Below are 24,573 nucleotides of genomic sequence, written 5' to 3'. Positions count from 1 at the left end.
ATAGTTTTTGCATGCAGATGTCAATCGCAAGTGATGTCATCATGATGGCAATGCCGCATACTGGCCACTTTTTGGGGAAACTCTATGGTTTTCCCGGATGCTCTAGCAGTTTGGGAGGGAAACTCATATTTTCCTCCCAAATAGGTAGAGCATCCGGGAAAACCATAGATTTTTCCCGGAAGCTCCTAGAGCAGCCGGCGCACAATGTTGCTGGCTCAATGACACTTGTGAGAGACGTCATCATGCCGGTGACATCAGGGGAGGATCCCCCACACTGGCCCAATGCAAGCCTGTGCGTTGGGAACCTGCCAAGCGGGAGAACCCCTGCCTGGCCCAGGAGCTTGGCAGCCCTAGGTTTGGAGAAGGGAGGGATCTCAGTGGGCTGTAATGTCATAGAATCCATCTGTTGAAGCGGCCATAAGAACATAAGAGAAGAACATAAGAGAAGCCACGTTGGATCAGGGTAATGGCTCATCCTGTCCAACACTCTGTGTCACACAGTGGCCAAAAACACCCAAGTGCCATCAGGAGGTCCACCAGTGGGGCTAGAAGCCCTCCCACTGTACCCCCCCCCCCCAGCACCAAGGATACAGAGCATCACTTTCCCGGACAGAGTTCCAGCAATACGCTGTGGTTAGTAGCCACTGATGGACCTCTGCTCCATATGCTTATCCAATCCCCTCTTGTAACGGTCTATGCTTGTAGCCGCCACCTCCTGTGGCAGTGAATTTCACATGTTAATCACCCTTTGGGTGAAGTACTTCCATGGGAACTGATCTGCATAGTCTAGGGATCAGTTGTAATTCCAAGAGATCTCCAGCCTCTACTTGGAGGTTAGCAATCTTAAACAGATTTCTGGAGACACAGAATATAAATTTTCTGAATAAATAATAAATAATCTATTTCTGTTGGTCCAGTTAATTATAACTTGTTGAAATGGCTAGTGCTTGAATGGAATATAATGGTTACATCAGTCCCATGCATATCTCACTGAAGGAGCAATAGTCCACCATGTTTCTTGATGGAAGAGAAGCATTAACTGAAAAACATTAATTTATGATGACTCCTCCAATGTAACTGGGTACTGCTGAACACTGCAAGTTTATAAATATTCTTTGTATAGCAGTATGCTTTGGATTTGTTGCTTGCTATGGTTTATGTTCAAGTGCTTTTCATCAGAGAACTAGCAGAAGAATTGTTATAAAAACTGCATGTCCAGTTTGCATGCTCTTGGCTTCACTGCTCTGCTTTTCACAAAACAGATTTTTTTACTCTGCCTCTTGTTTGTAAATTCATGGTAATTAAATGAAATATAATTGTATTATTTTTTAAAAAATTACAACATGTGCTTGTGAAGTAGTTTAAGAATCCAGCTTGGCTTACAATTAATTTGCTATCTTGGCTTGGGTCTGTTTCCCTGTTTTGGTTTAGTCTTCGAAATAAAATCTCTCTAGCAACCCACCCCCCCTCCCAAAGCCTATCTAAATGACGGTTCTTTAAATGATTGGGATCATATAGCTGCCTAAGCAAACAGGTTGATTCATGCCATAGCGTGGTTCTAGTAATAAAAGGCACCTGAGCACATTTACATTGATGGTCTAGAATACCCAGCAACATTGTGTATTCACAAGGGTGGACACACTCTATAGCTCTTATCTCTTTATCTTCCCTAAATGCTTTTGAATTTGAGAGGTTAAGCTATAAAGTCACTTATCTCAACACATGACAGGGAAGAATTTGCCACAGTCCCCCAGCTACCAGCATAGCTTTCATCACCTTCTCAGTGGTGGTTACTGCGATGTGAAAAGACGGAGAAAATGCATTGAAGCGATTTAATAAGTAAACTAACAGCTTGACATTTTTTAGCGACTGAAAACTTTTTTCCCCCAACACAATTCCTACAGACAGAGAAACTGTAGAAATTCCTCTGATTTAAGACCCATCTGGTTATGTTCAAAGCTTTAAAAGTATTCTCTTAACATAAAAAATTTCAGAGTCCTGTACTACTTTTCTTCGCCAAACTATCAGTTTTTAAGCCACAAATATTTTTCCAGTACATTTTGATTTTATCTAAAAAGTATATTTTAACAGTATTTTAAGTAGTTTTCTTTTTTAAAAAAATACCAATTTATCTTGATAGCTGACATGCTGTGTTTTTTCATTTTCTTTTAATTAGCCATTGTGAAACCAAATTCCCTTTTGTTTTATTCCTTTGAATACTGTTTAATTATGGTTATCATGCCAGATATCTTAAAGGTTATTTTACCAATACAGTTTCATTTAACATAAGCCATATGGAATCAATAGTGCTGTTTCCTAAAGTAAATGCTTGGAAAATCTTACATTCATATGTTAAGAGTGCACATCCTTTCCTCATTAGTTGGAAAGTACAGGGATTTTGGCACAGGTTCTGTGTGGAAGCATTGTGCAGCTTTTATATGGATTTTGTTTTTAGCCTTTGATGACACTGTTTAGAATAGGAAGTATCTAATAAGTAAAGCATTTTGTCTAATGTGCTGCCAATGTGTTTAATATATGCCTGGAGGTCTGAAACATTATCTTCTCCACTGCAGTAATATGCATTTAATTCTCTGAAAGCAGAAGGTCGAACTTTTAAAAGGGACTCAAAGTACATTTTCAACTAAAATAATATAAAACACATGTGATAGGGGACCTGAGTAATGTACAGTTGGTTTTTATGGTTTAATCATGATCATGTTAATGCACACCAGTAGCTAATTAAAGAAAACTTTTATTGTTCATTTTAAATGGGTTATGTAAAGAGTAAGTGAACTGATATAAATGCAGTTCAATGATAAACGTTACCATTACATTTGCTATCAGGAAGCTGATATTGGTGTTTTTGACATTTTTAAAGTATTGGCCCATTTCTTCCATAACAAAGCAAGAGACATTTTTTTAGAGTTCTTGCATTTGGAATTGTTCACTAGTGTAAAGGGATATTCATTTGATGCCCAGATTTATTACCAAGCTTGCTTTTTAAAGTTAATAGCTGCAAATCCTAACTCGGTAACCAGTTATATGACATGCAATGATATATATACTCCAGGAGAGCATTCCCAACAGGTCTAAAGGAGAATGGTATCTTTCCATAACATTTGAGATCTGCTGCAAATGTTGCCTGCATTAAGTTTAGAACATGAGATGAGGGATCCAGTGCTGGTAGCTTCCAAGCTATAGCATTCTGTCCCTTTAAAAGACCGAGCCCCAGCCTAGCTGTATCTGGAGACAGTATTTGCCCCATCTGAGAGAGCTCAAACTCTCTCTTCCGTTGTTTGCATACTAGTTTTTAATGTCTTATTGTTATAACTTAACATTTATATTTTTATTGTATTATTTCAAGGCAAGAGATGTTCAGAGGTGGTTTGCCATTGTCTGCCTTTGTGTAACAGCTATGGACTTGGTGGTCACCCATCCAGTTACTAGCAGGGCTGACCCTGCTTAGCCTGATCTGATGAGATCAGGCTAGCCTGGGCCATATAGGTCAGGGATGTTTCACCTAGCTTCCAACATTAACAGAGCTGCAGTGTTAAGAACATAAGAGAAGCCATGTTGGATCAGGCCAATGGCCCATCCAGTCCAACACTCTGTATCACACAGTGGCCAAAAATTTATATATATATATATATACACACACACACACACACACACACACATATATATATATATATATATACACACTGTGGCTAATAGCCACTGATGGACCTCTGCTCCATATTTTTATCTAACCCCCTCTTGAAGCTGGCTATGCTTGTAGCCGCCACCACCTCCTGTGGCAGTGAATTCCACATGTTAATCACCCTTTGGGTGAAGAAGTACCTCCTTTTATCCGTTCTAACCCGACTGCTCAGCAATTTCATTGAATGCCTACGAGTTCTTGTATTGTGAGAAAGGGAGAAAAGTACTTCTTTCTCTACCTTCTCCATCCTATGCATAATCTTGTAAACCTCTATCATGTCACCCCGCAGTCGACATTTCTCCAAGCTAAAGAGCCCCAAGCGTTTTAACCTTTCTTCATAGGGAAAGTGTTCCAAACCTGTAATCATTCTAGTTGCCCTTTTCTGCACTTTTTCCAATGCTATAGTATCCTTTTTGAGGTGCAGTGACCAGAATTGCACACAGTATTCAAATGAGACCGCACCATCGATTTATACAGGGGCATTATGATACTGGCTGATTTGTTTTCAATTCCCTTCCTAATAATGCCCAGCATGACATTGGCCTTTTTTATTGCAATCGCACACTGTCTTGACATTTTCAGTGAGTTATCTACCACGACCCCAAGATCTCTCTCTTGGTCAGTCTCTGCCAGTTCACACCCCATCAACTTGTATTTGCACCATCTGGAGCATCTGAGTGGATTTTGAGAGGAGACTTAACATAGAATACATTACAGTAGCATAGTCTCAATACTACTGTGGCATAAATCCAGGTAGCCTGATCGGATGAGTCAAGGTAGGCATCCGTTTTGTGTACTAAACTAAGCTGGATAAAACATTTTTTTCTGTGGCTGCATTAACTGTCTTCTCCAGTAGTAATACTGGGTCCAGTGTAATCCCTAGGCTCTCAATCAAGTCAGAAAGGGTCAGCTAAACCCCACTGAAAGTGGAAAGCATGATGTCATTTAAGCCTTAGGTTTTCCACCAAGCATTACTTCCATCTTGTCTGTGCAATGTCAGGGATAAATTGAACAATGAAAGCAAAACAAGGAGCCATGTTGTTCTATCACTGGCGGATGTTGCCAAATTGACAAGCATATCCAATCTATGACAGGTTAGTTATACTAAATTAAGCCTCCATATCATTTATTTGTACTGTGATGGTAAGGTAATGCAGCATGCCTTCATTAGCACTGAGCAGGGCTTTTTTTTTTTTAAAAGCCGGCATGCACAGGAACAGTTCCAGCTGGCTTGGTGTCAGGGTGTGTGGCTTAATATGCAAATGAGTTTCTGCTGGACTTTTTCTACAAAAAAAAATCCCTGCTGCTCAGGGAGGCCGTGATGTCAGATAAAGCATTCTTCCCTGGCATCAAACCAATAAAATTTTTATATTTCAGACTGAGAGGAGATGAGTTTTCCTTTATGGAAACAAACTGGATTGTGTCCATTCCACGAAAGAGAATGCTAAGCAGTGACCATACAACTTAGTCTCACATTTTATTTCTTTTCTTGCTTCTGTAATGCAACATGGTGTTTTGATATGGTGTTTTTGTGCTCTAATTAATTGATATTTTAATTTAGTACATAAAGATTATATCTCAGACTACTTTCAAAATATCTCACCCAGGCAGCCTGGCTGCTTATCCACAAATAGACCAGAAATTCCTAGCTGGCCAGGAGGAAGAGGTGTGTGAAGCAGTGCCCATGTATGCTTATTTGTGCCTGTGAATAGTGAGAAAAAGGGCAGAGCTGGAGTGGTGGCAGTACTCTTTACAGCAGGAAGGGAGGGGGACAATCAGGCAAACCCTCTCACATATATGCAACCATCCCTGTCCACCTTTTGAGTTCTCTTGGGCAAGGAGAGGACAGTGGATTGGAGAACTGGGTTATTACACAGCCTGCTTCAAAATTCATACCATATTTAAATCTTTTCACTGTCACAGTCTAGTGGTAGTTTCAAAAATATGTAAAACATCCAAACTGGAAAATGTCAAAACCAGAAAAACAAAACTCATCATTATAATGTTTCTATTTCAGAGTTCCTTAGTAATGGCTATGCTTCAGTAGATTTATTCTTCTAAAGAAATATAGTATTGTTCCCTTTGACTCATACGTACCACATTATGGACACATTTCAAGGGTATAAGGACTATTTTTCTTAAAATACATACTTGATGTGCAGCATTTACTTAAGTGTATAGTTCCTTCTGTATCTCCTGCCCTGTTAGGAGGGGCTGGCATTGTTTTTGAAGCTGCCTTATACTGAATCAGACTCTTGGTCCATTAAAGGCAGTATTGTCTACTCAGACAGGCAGCAGCATGGTCTCAAGCTGAGGGTCTCAAGCTGAGTTCTTTCACATCACCTCCTACCTGATCCTTTTAAGAGGAGATGCTGGGGATTGAATTTGGGATCTTCTGCATGCCTAGCAGATGCTCTACCAGTAAACCACAGCTCCTCCCCAAGTTATGCTATTGCATACCACTGGAGTCATGTACATGTGCACATGCTGGAGGGGGGAGACAACTGTATTATCTGGGAAGATTAGAGGAATGGTCTGTAACTAAAACTGACAACACAAAAAAAGAGTTAATTTATGGGAATTATGAGATGGTTCGTCTTTTTTATGCCCTTTAATTGGTTATCAGAATGGATGTTCATTCTCTCCACTCTAGGTAAATTGAAACGCAATGGCATTAAATTACAAGAAGGTAGGTTTAGGTTAAATATAATCAAAACTATTTATTTAAAGTAAAAAACTTTAACAATGCAGTCTTAATCAGAGTTACATATTTCTAAACCCATTAATCTCAGAGGATTTAGAAGCAGTGTTGCCAGACCCCCTGGTGCAGGCGGGAGTCTCCTGGTTTCAGGCACTCCTTTCCTCCCCATATCACTCCCTCTTTCCAATAGGAGCCTGGAAATAATCGCTTGTGATGTGCCTACAAAAACCAGAAATGACGTAGGCACATCAGGGATACCAGGGGTGATACTCTGGTTTTGTGGCAAAACATTATGATTTGAAGCGAAATCTACCATGGAGTTTTGTCCAAAACCCAGAGCATTGCTCCTTAATGTCCCTGACATGCTTCTGTCATTTTTGATTTTCATAGGCACATTGTAACGTTTTTCCCCACTCCCTGAAAGCATCCTCCCTCTTCTGCTGGTGTGACGATTGGATCTGGCAATCCTACTTAGAAGAATGTAATGCTATTTTAAGATTGTGCTGTAAGTTTCAGGTCTATGGAATAAAGTTTCTAAAAAAGTTGTACATCCATCTGCTTTCTAAGACCACTTCCAAAGGGCAAGTTATATGAATAGCACAAGCAAGACTTTGTTCCTCCCAAAGATCTGGATTGGGCTATCTCATTATCACACAAACTTGAGAACACAACAGCATGTGTTAAGTATTTGTTTTGATAGTTACAAAACATGGAGAAACTGTCTTTCAAACTTAATAATTTAAACTGTTTATGGGCATAATTCAAAGTGCTTGTTCTTTTAAAATCCTAAATGGCCTGGTAACAAAGTATTTAAAGGACTCCCATATGCACCTGCCCACAATTTTAGATAATCTTCAGAAGTTGTGACCTATACACATCCACCAACAATTTAGGACCTTGAAATGAGATCTTCACTGTGATGACTCAGCTTTGTGACACCCATCCCACAGCTATTTTTTTAACCCCCAGTCTTTATGGACTGTTTGATCCCTATGAATATATATATATATATATATATATTCATAGACTTTTCTCTGGTGATATAAGATACTATCAAATTAATATATTTTCTTTTCATATTTTTGTTGCTGTTTTATTGTTTAACTAAATAAGATTGGATGCTGCCTTGGGATCCTGTGTGCAGAGAGTATGGGGATAAATATTTTAATAAAATAAAAATGTTTACATTTTACTGGTGATGTCTAAATGTTCTCCAGTAAACATTTACAATTACTTGGGTAAGACTGTAATGTTACCAGATGTCCATTTTGGAAGTTTCCCCTTCATTGCAGAAAATTTGTTGACGCACAAATCAACTAAGACACCTATTACAGCCTTCCATTCCATAGAAAATGTAATCTAGAATAGTTAAAGCCTATGTGAGTTTTACCATTAACTTAAATAGAGTGTGGATCCCCGTCTTTGTAGTGCTGCTTATTTTTATTTGGCAATGTTTAAAAATCCAGGAGAATTACTGTGCATTTCTAAACATACTCTTTAAGTCCTTTGAAGTTAAATTTCTGTTAAGTCATTAGCTATTACTGTCTAGAATCCAGCCTATCTAGCAGTCAGTTTTGTAGATAATCATACATTTAAGATACAAGCATCATTTGCTTTAACTTGTAAATTAACCCAAAATGAGGTGCATAAACCCATTTAAACAAATGGATTTAAAATTGCCAAAATATGTATGGTGCTGTGCTCTTGGTTTATTTAACTGGTAGTGGCAAGGATCAATTTTAACCAGTGTGCAAATATTCATCAGTATGGCTGGTAGTTAAGGACACATTTATGTATCATTTGAGTTTGTAGAGTTCCTGTATTTATCAAATTAGGTATTGAATGAAAAAATTATCAAAAATGGGGTTTTTTTCCTTCAAACAGTGGCAGCTTTAAAAAAAAATAACCGAAAGCTATGTCAAACATCTTTAAAAAGCATCTATATTAAGGTTTCAGTAGTTTGCATAAATTACAGGACATAAATAAATGGACATTTATTTAAATTTGATTAATCAGTTAAACTGCAGATGATCAATACACTTTTTTAATTGGCTGATAGCTGAATATGTGCTAATTTCAGCTTTATTATTTCCTAAATAAACTGTAACATCTGCAGTTGTAGTAGAAAAATTAGTTTGAACATAGGAAACATTCTCTCCATGTGGAATTCCAGTCACACCATTCTCTAGCATGTAATTAAATGTGAGTCATCATTTCTGCAGAGCAGACACCTGCTGAGCTTCCATGAGTGATTCCTGCTTTAAAAACTTAACAAAGGAACTTATATATTTCTCTGTTTTGACCTCTCTTCTGTATAAATAATCATATATAAAACTTGGGGATATGCCTTTTTAAATAGATTTTAATTTCCCTTTGCAGGTTACCAAACAGGAGCAGAAAAAAATGGATACTTCTGATGGAGGTGTTGCTGAAACATCTTCACGTTATAGTGGCGCCCAGGACAGCGGTATTGGCAGTGACAGTGTTAAAATACGAATAGTTCAAATAGAACAACATAGTGGCACCAGCCACCACCGCATTGCCCGCCCTTCCCGGCAATCTTCTATTGTGAAGAACCTGAACTTTATTCCTTTTGACATTTTTATTACAGCCAGCCGAATTTCCTTCATGACTTATTCATGTACCACACTAGCTAAATCAAAAGCACTAGAGGATCAGAAGGATGGTGAAAAAACAAGCAAAAGTTCATTAAAGCATCCAGAAACAGATATGGGCATGGATCATGACTGCAAGAAGCCCATTGGAGCAGGCATTTCATCAGTAACAGCAGATGATCTCCTGAACAGTAATAGTTCCTTAACCTCTGCTAAAAAGGCAGGTGTTCTGTCCCTGGAAAGCCTTCATGCTTCTACAAGATCATCTGCAAGACAAGCCCTGGGTATAACTATTGTTCGGCAGCCTGGTCGCAGGGGAACTGGTGACCTGCAGTTAGAGCCATTTTTGCACCTTGTTGTCTCCCAACCTTCTTTGATCTTAAGCTGTCATCACAGAAAACAGAAAGTAGAAGTATCTGTATTTGATGCTGTCCTCAAAGGCGTAACATCGGACTACAAGTGTACAGGTAAGTCTGTTTAGCATCCTTGAAATAGTATACTGATGGGCAGAGCAATCATTCTGCTGCTCAAAGATGACCAAAAATAGACAATTATTTATCCAAACCAAATAATTGACCTTTACTTTCTCATTAACATGGGAATATTCCATTTGTGTGCACAGTCTCTTTACCACTAAATTTCAGAAAGAAAAACAAACCACTATCTCAATATAATGAACATGTAGAATTTTCCTTTTGTTGATTTCTCTCCTTACCACGCTCCCAACCCAACAAATGCACTTAAAATCTTTTTTAAATTTGAGTGTTCTGTTTTGTATAGTTTTTTTTGGGGGGGGGGGGTGGATTTGATGCTTCTTTTTGCTGGGGATGTTTTAATCTAATATTAGATCCCAGTAGGCAGCCGTGTTGGTCTGAAGCAATAGAACAAAGCAGTAGACAAGTGTACCTTTAAGACTAAGTTTTATTCAGAATGTAAGCTTTCGTATTCTTAGAGCATACGAAAGCTTACATTCTGAATAAAACTTAGTTGGTCTTAAAGGTGCATTTGTCTACTGCTTTGTTCTTAATCTAATATTGCAAGCTACCTTTAACCAAGATGAAAGGTGGGATAGAAATGTTTAAATAAATAAATAAATTAAAAGCTGTTATTTATTCTTCGCATTTATATCCCGCCCTCCCCGCCGAAACAGGCTCAGGGCGGCTAACAACAATTGAACACCAAACAATAAAACAGTGAGCAAACAATTAAAATTAACAATCAATTACCAGTTAAACAATTTAAAACAGTTTAAATTAATTAAAACAATTTTTGGTGCTAGAGTTGGTACCATACATTCAGTTATGTTCAGCGATGTTGGGCATCTACTTATACTGTAGTTCAACTAAAGGCAAGTCGAAATAGAGCTGTTTTGCAGGCCTTGAGGAACTGGACAAGGTCCCGCAAGGCCCTTACATCTTCTGGGAGTTGGTTCCACCAGTGGGGGGCAGCAATTGAGAAGGCTGTTTCTGTGGTAGCCTTCCATCTCGCCTCCCTCGGCCAGGGGATTGACAGTAAATTCTGCGATCCAGATCTAAGTACCCTCTGGGGAACATGTGGGGAGAGACAGTCCCTAAGGTAGACAGGTCCTCGGCCATATAGGGCTTTAAAGGTGATAACCAGCACCTTGTAGCGAATCCGGCAGCCCCATGTAGAGGGCATTGCAGTAGTCTAGTCTCGAGGTGACCATTGCATGGATCACAGTTGATAAATCGCTGCGCTCCAGGAAGGGGACCAACTGATGTGCCCGCCTAAGGTGGGAAAAGGTGGATTTCGCAGTGGTGGCTATCTGGGCCTCCATAGCCAATGTGGGCTCCAGTAGCACCCCCAAGCTTCTGACTTTGGGTGCCGATATTAATGGTGCCCCATCAAAAGCTGGTAGAGGGATTTCGCTTCCCGGACCGCAACGACTCAGACAAAGGACCTCTGTCTTCATCAGATTCAGCTTCAGATGACTCAGCCTGAGCCACCCTGCCACAGCTTGCAATGCCAGGACTAGTTTTTATGGGGCAGAGGCCGGCCGGCCATCCATCAGCAGATAGAGCTGGGTGTCATCAGCGTACTGATGGCAACCCAGCCCAAATCTCCAGACAATCTGGGCAAGGGGGCGCATATAGATATTAAACAACATCGGGGAGAGCACTGCCCCTTGAGGCACCCCACAATTAAGCGGATGTCTCTGGGACGATTGTCCCCCGATCACCATCCTTTGTCCCCGACCAAGGAGAAAAGAGGAGAGCCATTGCAAGGCCAACCCCTGAATCCCTGCATCAGCAAGGCGGTGGACCAGCAACTGATGGTCGACCGTGTTGAACGCCGCCAACAGATCCAACAACATCAGCATTGCCGACCCGCCTTGATCCAGATGCCGCTGAAGATCATCTACCAGGGCAACCAGCACTGTCTCCATTCCATGGCCTGGGCAAAAGCCAGATTGGTATGGGTCTAAGACGGAAGTATCCTCCAGAAAGCTCTGTAACTGCAGCGCTGCAGCCCTCTCAATGATTTTACCCAAAAAGGGTAAAATCAAGACCAGCCGATAGTGTGCCAATTCGGCCGGGTCTAATGTCGGTTTTTTCAAGAGGGGATGGACTATTGCCTCTTTGAGGGGCCTTGGGAAAAGCCCCTCAGAAAGGACCTATTTACAATATCCCGTATAGGATATCGAAGCTCCATCCGGCACGCTTTAATCAGCCAGGATAGGCAAGGGTCCAAATTACACGTTGTTGGGCGCACAGTGGAGAGAATTCTGTCAGCTTTAAAGGAGTATTGTTGCTTGAAGGCACTCACAATTGCATTTTTAAAAAACTGGAAGCAGACTATAGTTTTTAGTGGCCTACTCAAATCAAATATAAATTGTTCAGTTTTTCTCTTGGTGGCATCCCTGAGAAGAAGCATTCTCTTGCTATGCGTTGTTAGCTATTTTTCAAAGATGAGTATGGATATATTTTTTTTAAATTCAATATTCCATTTCCATGCTGGTGCCCTTTTTTGTTGAAACAGAAAAACATAAGAGAAGCCCTGCTGCATCAGATAAGTGGTCTATGGAGTCCAACATCCTCTTTCACACGAAGAGAGGAACTTTGGAGGCCCACCCAACCATGCACAGAGATTAATATCTTCCCCAGTATTGCCTCCCAACACTGAGTTTCAGAGGCTTACTCCCACTGAATATGGAGGTTCTCTTTACTTACCGTGGCTAGAAGCCATTGATGGGGACCTATCCTCCATTAATCCTCCATTTTAAGTCAGACACTTTTCTCTCTCCTTCAGTCCATTTGCTGTTCTCTACCTCTGTTCTTTTCAATTGTTAATTTCCCAGGTTCATCCCATAAAACTGTAAACATGGTATACACCATGCTCCGTGAGCCGCTCTGAGCCTGCCTTTGGCGGGGGAGGGTGGGATACAAAAATAAACTTCTTCTTCTTCTTCTTCTTCTTCTTCTTCTTATTATTATTATTATTATTATTATTATTATTATTATTATTATTATTATTATTATTATTATTATAAAACCTTTGATTTTTTTTTCTGCGCGCTCTCTTCTGGGATTCTGTCACCTGGCCACCCTTCATATTGTCTCCACCTTAATAGTTTTCTCCATCAACAAACAATGCTTTGTTTAAGAAGGAAAATTCACTTACCAAACTTCCATTGCACCCTCCTTCCCAGGGTAGAGTAACTGCAATTGAATGGGAACATCCTCGCAAATGTTCCACTGTTCATTCTTCTAGTCTTGCTGCTTGAGTATTAGTAATTTATTAGATGGTGCTACATTGAAAAAGGCATTAATTCCATCTTGACTTCCCTGCTTTTCTACCTTTATTGGTTATTTGGGATTATTATTCTGCTGCTAATTTCTTTTTAAAAGCTGTGTTGCGTTTCATTTTTTTCAATTATAACATTGCCTCCCACAAGTCATAACTACATCTAAAACTGTAAGTGCCAGTCATGCCAGTCAGGTGATGGAGAAAACTGTTAAGGTGGAGACAATATGAAGGATGGCCAGGTGACAGAATCCCAGAAGAGAGAGAGAGGCTTTCATGGCCTGGCTTCAAAGGCTTAGAGTTTTTTCCTTTCTGTTCCTATTTGTGAATCAAACATACCGGAATTCCAAAAGAAGTTCTTAGCATGGTTAATTGCTACTGAGAACATGACATTGTCAGCTTCCTATAAAGCATGTTGATTTTATTTAAGGATTGATTTCACTCTGACTTCACTTTAGCCTTTGTGTACATGGAAATTTTTAGAGCTATTGTGTGAAAAGGATGAAAACAGAATCCAGAGGGAAATGGTGGTAAGAGGTACTAAGATTAAGGTTGCCAGTTCTGGGAATTACTGGGAGATTTCAGGGGTGGCAGGGTTTGAGGAGGGAAGGGACTTCAATTAGAGTCCACCTTCCAAAGCAGCCATATTCTCCAGGTGAACTGATGTGTTGCCTGGAAATGTTATAATAGTGGGAGATATGCAGCCACCACCTGGAGGTTGACAGCCCTAGCTAAGAAGGTATATGCTATTGGCAAACAAAGGTTGAAATATAACTAAGAACATAAGAAAATATAAGAACATAAGAGAAGCCATGTTGGATCAGGCCAATGGCCCATCCAGTCCAACACTCACACAATTTTGTCACAAAGTGACCAAAAAACCCAGGTGCCCTCAGGAGGTCCATCAGTGGACCCAGGACACTAGAAGCCCTCCCATTGTTGTCCCCCCCAAAGCACCAAGAATACAGAGCATTACTTGCCCCAGACAGAGAGTTCCATCAATGCCCTGTGGCTAATAGCCACTGATGGACCTCTGCTCCATAAGTTTATCCAGTCTCCTCTTGAAGCTGTCTATGCATTTAGCCGCTGCCACCTCCAGTGGCAGTGAATTCCACATCACTCTCTGGGTGAAGAAGTACTTCCTTTTATCCATTCTAATCCAACAGCAAGTGCCTACAAGTTCTTGTATTGTGAGAAAGGGAGAAAAGTACTGCTTTCTCTACCTTCTCTACCTCTTGCATAATCTTGTAAACCTCTATCATGTCACCCCTCAGTCATCTTTTTTTCCAAGCTAAAGAACCCCAGGTGCTTTAACCTTTCTTCATAAGGAAAGTGTTCCAACCCTTTAATCATCCTAGTTGCCCTTTTTTGTTCTTTTTTCAATGCTCTTTTTTGAGGTGTGGTGACCAGAATTGTACACAGTACTCCAAATGAGGCCACACCATCGATTTATACAGGGGCATTATGATACTGGCTGATTTGTTTTCATTTCCCTTCGTAATAATCCCCAGCATAGCATTGGCCTTTTTTATTGCAGTCGCACACTGCCTCAACATTTTCAGTAAGTTTTATACCATGACTCCAAGATCTCTCGCTTGGTCAATCTCTACCAGTTCAGACCCCATCAACTTGTATTTATAGTTAGGATTTTTGACCCCAATGTGCATTAGTTTGCACTTGGCCACATTAAACCTCATTTGCTGCATTGACACCCACTTGCCCAGCCTCAGCAGCTCCCTTTGGAGTGCCTCACAATCCTCCTTGGCTCTCACTACGCTGAACGATCTAGTGTCATACACAAACTTAGCCACTTCACTGCTTACTCTGAACTCCAAATGGTTAATGAACAAGTTAAAAACATTGGACCCAATACTGAGCCCTGAGCTAACCCATTGTTTATCACCCTCCACTGTTTATACCACCCCCATTGCCTATTTATACTCACTCTTTGTTTCCTATTAATTAGCCATTTTTGATCTGTGAAAGGACTTGTCCTTTTACCCCATGACTATTGAACTTACTTAGGAGCCTTTGATAAGGAACTTTATCAAAAGCTTTCTAGAAGTCAAGGTAAACAACATCTATTCGGTCCACCTTGTCTACGTGTCCACTAACAGGTTAGTGAGACAAGATTTTCCCTTACAGAACCCATGTTAAGTCTTCCTTGATAGCTTTTATTCATCAATGTGCCTACTAATTCTCTCTTTAATAACAGTTTTCACCAACTTTCCCAGCATTGATGTCAGACTGACTAGCCTGTAATTTCCCTGTCTCCTCTAGAACTCTTTTTAAAGATGGGGGTGACATTAGCTACCTTCCAGTCCTCAGAAATGGAGGCAGATTTAATGAAAGATTACGTATTTTTGTCAGGAGATCCACAAGTTCACATTTGAGTTCTTTCAGAACTCTTGAATGTATGACATCCAGGCCTGGTGATTTATCAGTTTTCAAATTGTCTATCAGTTATAGGACCTTCTCTCTCATCAGCTCAATCTGACTCAGGTCTTTCAACACCCCTCCTGAAATCAGCAGTTCTGGAGTGGGCAAGCACTTCTCATCTTCCACAATGAAGACGGAGGCAAAAAATGCATTCAGCTTCTCAACCATTTCCCTATCGTCCTTCAGCAATCCTTTTATTCCTTGGTCATCTAAGGTCCCCACTGCCTCCCTGGCTGGTTTCCTGCTTCTAATGTATTTGAAGAAATGTTTATTGTTGGTCTTTATGTTTTTTGCAATATGCTCCTCATAGTCCCTTTTTGCCTGCCTGATCACAGACTTGCATTTTATTTGCCACAGCCTATGTTTCCTTTTATGAATACTAATAATATTATAGAGAGTTAACTGGAATGGTTCAGCAAGTCTGTATATCATTTCAATGAAATCTGTGAAAGGCATTGCTAGAAACAAGAATAAAATGGGGCAAGTTGAACATGTGGAGGTGCCATATACCAAGTCAGATCAAGTCAGAGTTTCAGGCAAAGAAAAGGCTTTTGCAAAGCACTCGCTATCCAAGATCCTTTAGCTTAGGGCTGTCAGGTCTACTTACCTGACTGGTGGGTGGTGAGTGGGAGGGAGGGAGCCTTCCAGGAATGGGGAAGACTGGGCAATGTCACTGTGTGTGGCAGCATCACACTGGGCACAAAAGTAATGTCATCACACTGGGCACATTGCATGGTGATGCTCTAGTCTAGCATTTTGGTCAAAATGAGAGTTTGGGCCAAAATGCTAGAGCGCTGCCATGCAACATGCCTGTCATGATGATGTCACTTCCGTGTGACATCATTGTAATGATATTGACATTGAAGGGGGCTACTTGGGGTTGGGGCTTCCCCTTGGAGCCTCCAAAATGGGGGGAACCCCCAGTGATCTGGCAGCCCTACAGCTGGAAATACTGGAGACTGAACTTCGGACCGTCTGATCTATATTATAATTAACCTAATTTTCATTTCCCTAAAAAAAAATCGCACACAGTTAATTTTATAAATGTTGTTAGCAAAAATAAAATATATGAAGCTGTAAGAATAAATTCCACCTGTAGTAAAAGACAGAACTGCTTTAAGGTACTCAAGGTCTTCAGGACTATCCAGGGATTTCTTCCAGTGCCCTTTGACCAGCAGACCTCCTACTTCAATTCACAAACTGCTTTGAAATTCCCTTCAGTTTCAAATTTAGTTTTGCCAGGTGACACGTGAGGCCATCATTGGTGAATCCAATTGTGTTGTGTGTTTCTTTGGATTCTAGCCACAGCCTACATTAAGTTAATAAGTGATCTTCTAGAAGAAAGGTTGCCTAAGTGGGATAAAGCAATGATAAAAAAAAACAAATATAAACTGACATGGCTATTAATTTTTCCTTATAAAATCCTATCAGTACATGGCTTAGTTTTATGTCATTTTTTTCAGATACTAATGTATGTTTTGACTTCAAGGAAAGTTGGGCCCGGTTCTTTGAAAGAAGCAGTTAGCTCTTGGCTGTAATCCACCAATACTTGACTTTTGAAGTATCCTAGAAACTGCATTAAAGTGCAGGGGATAGTTTTGACTACTGCAATCTCAGTGATTTGTGGATAGCCCTTCTTACTGGTATTTTCAGTGAGCCATGGGAGTGAATGTACGCATTTATTACTGACAATAAGGGCTTATGTAGAGATGTCCAAAATGGTTTCAGGTGTGGTTTATTCATGCAGGATTCAACTGAAAATCTTTCTGCTCTTAGCTGACGTTTCTGTTGCGATTGTTTAACATCATAGTCTCAGAGCAGTCTAGTTTCTTATTTTGACCTGTTAGTATCATTGTTGCCCGGGCAATGCCAAGATCTGCTTTACTAATACTTCCAAATGTTTTACTCTCTGTTTGAATATTGGATCTTTATCTCTGTGTTTCGGTTCAGATTTCATTCTAAAACCTTAGTTTATTTTAACCAGCATTCTATTTTTAGATCATTTTCTGATCTTAGAAGTTACTAGATTCTCAGCACAGAGATGCCACAATTATGTTTTGGTGGAAGTGAGAGCTACTGGATTATTTATTTTGTGCCTTGGTGCCACAGGTGGATAGAGACTGGTACTGCGGCTGTTCACAGCTGCCATCTCAGTAGGGGGCAGGTTACACAAGAAGCCAGTGGGTCTCCATGTGGTCCTTTGAACCTCTGAATCTGACTAGCTGCTCAATCCACTCTTACAAAGCTGTTCTTAGTGCCTGGCCCTTCTTACCTGATTCCTGGTTTGATTGCTTACCTTCTAACCAAATTGACTGTCTGTTTACTGACTTGGCTGCTTGCCCATACAGAGCCTGCTTTGCCTCTAGAAAGAGAGCCCTGACATTCCCTCTCCTCTGTGTGCTTGGGACTGTGCTCTTGTTTGTATGATTGCTTCTCTTGAGATGAAGCAGAAGCAGGTCAATAGCCCATAATTAACTAGAGTATCTTATTCTCACTTTTTTCAGTGTGTTTTGGCTTCTTCTTAACCCCTCAAACATATAAACAAATCCAAGATTCAAGCAAGTTCAGGACATTTGATCAAATAACGGATCACATAAAAAGCCATAATTGAAATTTAAATAGCAAAAAAAAAAAATGTCACTTCTTTTTACAGCTTCAACTCATAAAACACAAAATGCTAAGAAAATAAAACAAATATGTGGGTTTAACCAAATAAGCAATGATGAGGCTACAGTGTGCTTTTATTGCTTTTTGGTTTGGAAAACATGTACTCAAAACTCATCATTCCATCAGTCATTAGTAGTGTGGTCATCCCATTGTGGTAGCATAGTAGTTTGGCAAAGTAGTTTTTTAGATTTGCCACAATATCTCAAGGCCATTTGCCATGTACTGCATTATTTATTACCAGAAAATACAATGATGGGAACCATGCACAGTGTTTGAACTATTTAATTCTATTTGTAACATTAATATTCAGGCCAATTTCTGCAACTGAGTTTGATGGACCATCTGCTAATACTTTGTGTCTTCCAAATAAAGCTGTGTCTTCCAAATAAAATGCAGGGTTCTAAAAGAAAAAATAGAGTGTAGTACTTCCCTCTTATACGTGCAGAGCTTCTTGATGCTGAAGCTGCTAAGGAAGCTTGTCATGTGAAGTTATAACTCATGACCCAGAATTGTTTTATCCTTGATCTGTGGAAACATTGAGATGTTAGAGGATGACATTTCTTTTCCTATCTCTGTGCCTTGTTCTGACAAATACTCCTTTCCTCTGTTTTGAAAACTGTCCTGTTTCTTAGCCAGTTAACATCCCTGAGAGAGTCTGTCATCCCAGTCTCAGATTGCTAAATTTTCTTGAAAATCTTTGGTGAATGGCTTTGTGAGAAACTTTTTATCTGTCTGTGTAAAAACATAAGAAGAGCCTTGCTGGATCAAATAAATGGTCCATCTAGTCCAGCATCTTGTCTCACATAGTGACCAGCCAGCCAGTTATTCTGAGGGCCAACAGCAGGATATAGTGGCCAACGCATTCCCCTGATGTTGTCTTCTGGTTTACTGCCTCTGAACGTTGATGTTCCCTTTAGTCACCATGGCTGACGTATCCTGAAAGACTTATCCTCAATAAATCTGTCAGATCTTCTTTTAAAGCTGTATGTGCCTGTGACCATTGCTACATACTGTGAATTATACATTTTAATTGCACATTGTATAAAGAAGAATTTCCTTTTGTCTATCCTGAATCTACTGCATATCAAATTAATTGGATGCCCGTGAATTCTAGTATTTTGAGAGAGGGAGAAAACATTGTCTTTATCAGCACTCTCCACAACTTATGTAATTTAATAAACCTCTGTCATGTCCCCCCCTTAGTCTTCTCTTTTCTAAACTGAAAAGTCCCAGACCCATCATAGGAGGGGTACTCCAATCCTTTAATCATTTTGTTTGCCCTCTTCTGTACTTTGTCCAGCTCTGCAGAGTTGTTTTTGAGATATAGTGACCAAAACCACAAACAGTATTCCAAATGAGGCTATACCATGGAATTACACAGGGGCACTATAATATTTTCTGTTTTATTTAAATCCTTTTCTAATAATTCCCAGCATAAAGTTGACCTTCTTCACTTTTGCAGCACACTGGGTTGACACTTTCATAGAGCTACCACTACAACCCCAAGTTCTCTTTCCCTTTCATTTTCAGCAAGTCAGGCTGCGTTAGCGCATATGTGAAGTCGGGAGTTTTTGTTCCAGTGTGCATCATCTTACACCTGCCTACAGTGAACTTCATTGCCACATTGTTGCTCTGGCACCCAGTTTGTGGAAGATCCTTTTGGAGCTCTTAACAGTCAGTCTTGGTTTTCACTATCCTGAATAATTCTGAATCATCAGTGGGGGGAGGGACGGTGGCTCAGTGGTAGAGCATCTGCTTGGGAAGCAGAAGGTCCCAGCTTCAATCCCTGGCATCTCCAAAAAAGGGTCCAGGCAAATAGGTGTGAAAAGCCTCTGCTTGAGACCCTGGAGAGCCGCTGCCAGTCTGAGAAGACAATACTGACCTTGATGGACTGAGGGTCTGATTCCGTATAAGGCAGCTTCATATGTTCATCTGCACACTTGGCCACAATTCCAGATCCTTTTGAACACTAAAACAGCTGCCAATTTGTACAATGTGTGCCTGTGTTGATAGTTGTATACTGACCTAAAAGTTTGGTGAGGCAAATCTTCTCTATGAACAATGCTTACTGATCAATTTATCAACAAGTCTTGTTCTTTGAGACATCTAATAATTCTTGTTTTAATCATGCTTTCTGCCAACTTGAGACAGCCATTAGAATGGCAGATTTGTAATTTTCTGGTGCCTTTCTTAAAAATCGACTGCATTCTGATTCTCTAAGAAGGAGGCTGACTATTACCTAGTATTTTTTTAAAAATTAAGTCTTACATTTGAGTTCCTAAAGATGAGCCTTCATGTAATTTGGTGCTGCTGATTTATTTAGTTCAAAAATGAATATATGTCAACTTTCTAGTAGTTTTCACCCACAACTGTATTATACTTAAGTTAATGATTTGGGTCCATTAAAAATAATGTATTATAACAGTATATAACTAATTTGTTTTTGTTTATCACTTTGTTGTGCATTGCTCTGACTACTTTCTCTATTACTATTAGCGTGCCAAAATAAATTCTGATATTTATTAAAGAGGCAACTTCAAGTGTTACCTTTACAGAAACCCAGTAATAGAAATGAAGAGCTTGCTATTACAATATGAAAATGTGCAAAAAAATTTATACTCTTCCATACTATATTGTTTTGTAGTTACCACAGAAATGCACTAGTCTAAGGAAGAGAAAAATGAAAAGAGGAAAACGTAATGTATACCGCTAACGGTACATATGCTCCTCTAAAATCAGTTACTGAAAATTGATCAAATAAAAAACCCCTCAGAACTGCTAACTTTTAATCTTTTTCCATACAGCTCTGAAGTCACAATCATTTGGTTTCAGTATGTTCTTTGAAATTGCACAAGGGTCCATATATGCTAGGTTTTTATATAAATCATGGGATTAGGTTAAGAAAGACATTCCAAGACAGACTTTATGCACCTAGTTTATACCACACTGCCATATGCTGACTGTAAGTGAAAGCATGAAACTACTGTTTTCGAAAAGAAAATGGCCAATCTTTTTTAAAGGTGAAAAGCACAGCTGGTAACACAGTGAAATTATCTGACTGTTAGGGAGGGCAGTCTCTGTAAACATCACTATAAGGATTAAGGGTTATGATGGTAATGGATTTTATGATCATCATCCCAAAATAAACCTATAGCCGAAAATGTGGTTGTTTAAATTCTTAAAAAATATTTTTGAATGCTCAAGGACTGCAGCTATGAAAGAAAGAGAGATTATAACAAAGGCTATGGATTGCCAAAGATTAAAAAGGTTTTATGCAGTGATGATGTCTCATATACATTGTCCAGGACCTGAAGAAAGACACGGAATTGAGAAGTACCAAATGTGAACTTTTAGTCACAATTGGGAATATTAAGGATTGAGAAAAGGGGTTCCATTAAAGAGGGCCATGAGGAAAAGCTACTGAAGTTAACTTCAAAAGCCTAGCTGTAAAAAGTGATTGCAATGTCAGTGAAAATGCAAACTGTATCAAATATCCCATAAGTAAAACCACTCTACTGCATCTCCAGGCATGTGGTTTTCTGATCTTTAAGACTTGTTTATGGTTTATTCTCTCTCTTGCATTCTCTTATTAGCTTGCTTTTATTTTTGTGCCGATCTCTTTAAAGGATGTCTATGAACAATTAAATTGCATTACTGTTACTTTCAAACTGAGATCATAGACCTGTTTTAGAAATGGTGTGTACAGTTATCAGATTATGTAAACTAAGATTAATTGTCCATATATGGTGCCCTTATACATTTGATAGTGATAGTGTTTGGTGACTTGCAGCTATTACAAAGTATGTGAAGTTACCATAATGAAGAATTTACAATGTACATTTATTCTGTCTTTCTGTATTTGTACAGAGTAAATGGTATGTGAATATCAGTCATAAACACTTAAAATATTTAAGTATGAAATATATTTTTTCCAGTACACTCTTAGCTGTTGTATTAATTACATGTCATAATTGGGATTTATCACTTGTAGATCCTGGAAAAACTCTACCAGAAACTCTTGACTACTGCAGGACATGGCTGCAGACGGTGGCAGGAGAAATAGATCCTAAAAACGGCATCCCACCTCCTCTCGTCACATTCAAGATAAAAGACTTTCTCAATGGACCAGGTAAAGAATACCATCATTAGATGTGAAGGAACATTTTACATTTAGTTTATTATATACCAAAGAGTCTCAAAGCAAGAGGTGCCGGCGTTTATTAAAGAACATACAAATCTTTCCCCATTACCATAGAAATCGCAGTTCATTGGGAAAGGCTTCTGTAATTTTTCTTTTATTTATTAGAGATCTTACCCCTTGGAAGGTGTTAGAAACCTTGACACCAACTTCCTACTTTCTTGCTCTCATGTACAAGACAGAAATATTACAGGGAAGTCTCTATGAATTTTGAGGAAGCCCAAAATATTTTCTTGAAATTGGTGAGACTCGTTGACAAGTTGCGATTACCAGGCATTTCTCATACTTGAAGCTCTGCAAAACTGAACAATGTTAGCTCCAAATGAGTGATTTAATGTACTAATATGTGCATTATATCTCTTAATGAGTTGAAAACTATAGCTTAAATGAGAGTAAAGTAAAAACTGATGTTTTGAATTTTCTACCTAGTCTAAGTCTGTTCAGCTTGTGACCCAACAAATGCAGCCCACTTGCCATGCTATGTTCTGCCTTGTGCTTGCCACCTCTCATTCTTGATGTTATGGACCACAAAGCATCTCAATAACTGCTTTTTTACTTATGGCAGGAAAGAAATTGGTGAACAGTGCAGTTAATAACTTTATCAGTTTGATAATGAAAACAAGTCTCAGACATTTGTTGTTACTTTCCGAACTAGCTCTGCCTTCTCTAGTAGGATGGTATACATGGTAACAAAGTATGCTGAGTATGAGGCTAGATTAGTTGAAAAGGCACTCTTGGCAAATTCAGGTATCTGTTCATGTAAGGACATCGAAGAATTCAGACGTACCCCCAGAGTGTTATCTGATCTTCAAAGGGAGTATATTCCTATCCAACAATGCAATCAAATAGCATGAGACCTCTAATAAATGATGCAATAGAACTAGGATAGAAAAAATGAAACAAAATATTCAACAAGATATGTCAAATAGTGCTAAAAAAGACACTATAAAAGTAGAAAACAATGCAATAAAAGCAAGCTAATACATATAATAAACAGTGACATAGATGAAAGTCCTGTTCCATTTATGAAAGTGCCTTGCTGAATATAGTGCATAGCTCATTACTTATTAGAATCTACAAAGGAGAATAATGGCAAAGAAAGAACTGTTGATATTCTGCCTATCCAAAGACTGAAGCAGCTTATTAAAAAGTTTAAAGTTTAATAAAATAAAAAAAATCTTATAAAAAACCCAAAATACAAAATGCAACCCATACCAAACAATATTTCCTCTAAGTTGTGGAGTCTTGTGAGCAAAAATTCCACTTCGTGAGCTACTGGCATTAAAGTTATAAATGAGTGATTTGCAGGGCTGGCTCGCCCACTAGGCAAACTAGGCATTTGTCTAGAGCACTGGGAGGGAGGTGCTGAATTGGGCTCTCCTTCCCTCCCTGAACCCAAGGCAAATGCCTAGTTTACCTCCCCCCGCTATCACCTCACTGCACCATCTCCTCCCTCCCCCCCTTCCCTTCTGTACCACCCAGGAAGGGGCAGTGGAGTGCCTTCCCAGCCTCTTTAAAGCCCCCCGCTGATCAGATGATCAGAGAGTAAAACACTGTCACCGCCCCTCTCTCTCTCCCCTGCAGTGCTGTGCTCTGCCAACCCCTCACCCCTGTGTGCTCAGAGGAGCACAGTTAGAATCGGCCCTACCTGCTTAGATTCAGCCCAGGCCCCTCAGCACTCTCTCTTAAGAGAGTGCTGGATGAAATTTCACTCCTCCGTCACTTCTGCCAGACGTGAGAGTGCTGAGAGGCCCGGGCTGAGTCTAAGCGGGTAGGGCCAATTCTAGCTGCACTCCTCTGAGCGTGCCAGGGGGGCGGTGGAGCGGGCGCTGCAGAAGGGAAGGGGAGGAGGTGGTGGCAGCTGATCAGCTGATTGGCGGGGGGAGGCTTTAAAGAGGCGGTGCAGAAGGGAAGGGGGGAGGCACCATGGGGGGTGGGATGCAGTGGCCGGTGAGTCTGCCTGGGGCGCCATGCACCCTATGGATGGCCCTGGTGATTTGGCCACTGCATAAATTTGTTTTCTCTGGAGCCATCCTTCCTGAGCTAAGATAAAAAATGTATAAGCTGGAGGCTAAAAAACCATGAGCTTGCTCATACTATAACTCAGCTTAGAGGGAACTTGTTTTGTAATAGACAAATTATTGACAAAATAGATTTAATCATTAAATGTAAACAAGTGGGTAATTTTCAGAGGCATCTCATTTTCCCCTCTCCCACTGTCTCCTTTCCCTGCCCTGGAAGCCCCCATACCCGCCCCCCTTTTTTTGCTTCCTTCTCTCTTTCCCGATAACCACCAAAGCCACCTTTATCTGCTGCCTGTCTTGAGCTTTACCTCATTTCTTTCCACCAGCAGCCTGTACATATAAAAATTATGGCAGTTGCACAGTGTATGCTGTCACTCCAGCCAAATACATAATGCTGATTGCCTGACAGGCCAGACCAAGTTGCGCAATGGTGAACCTTCAAGCATTGCTGGGACACCTCGCTT

General features: G+C 39.9%; 1 protein-coding gene across 2 annotated transcripts in view; it reads left to right on the top strand.

Moving 5' to 3' along the window:
• VPS13B (vacuolar protein sorting 13 homolog B) overlaps positions 1-24,573 on the top strand; it is a 572,358-nt gene that overhangs the window by 400,224 nt on the left and 147,561 nt on the right. For both annotated transcript variants that reach the window (XM_060243442.1, XM_060243444.1), the window contains exons 34-35: positions 8,781-9,483; positions 21,879-22,016. In XM_060243442.1, the coding sequence (XP_060099425.1) occupies positions 8,781-9,483; positions 21,879-22,016 (841 nt within the window). The remainder of the gene's footprint in view (positions 1-8,780; positions 9,484-21,878; positions 22,017-24,573) is intronic.

Source organism: Heteronotia binoei, chromosome 7 (assembly GCF_032191835.1).
Source record: "Heteronotia binoei isolate CCM8104 ecotype False Entrance Well chromosome 7, APGP_CSIRO_Hbin_v1, whole genome shotgun sequence".
Classification (NCBI taxonomy): domain Eukaryota; kingdom Metazoa; phylum Chordata; class Lepidosauria; order Squamata; family Gekkonidae; genus Heteronotia; species Heteronotia binoei.
The sequence above is the reverse complement of the archived record's forward strand: the minus strand, read 5'-3'. Positions and strand labels throughout refer to the sequence as shown.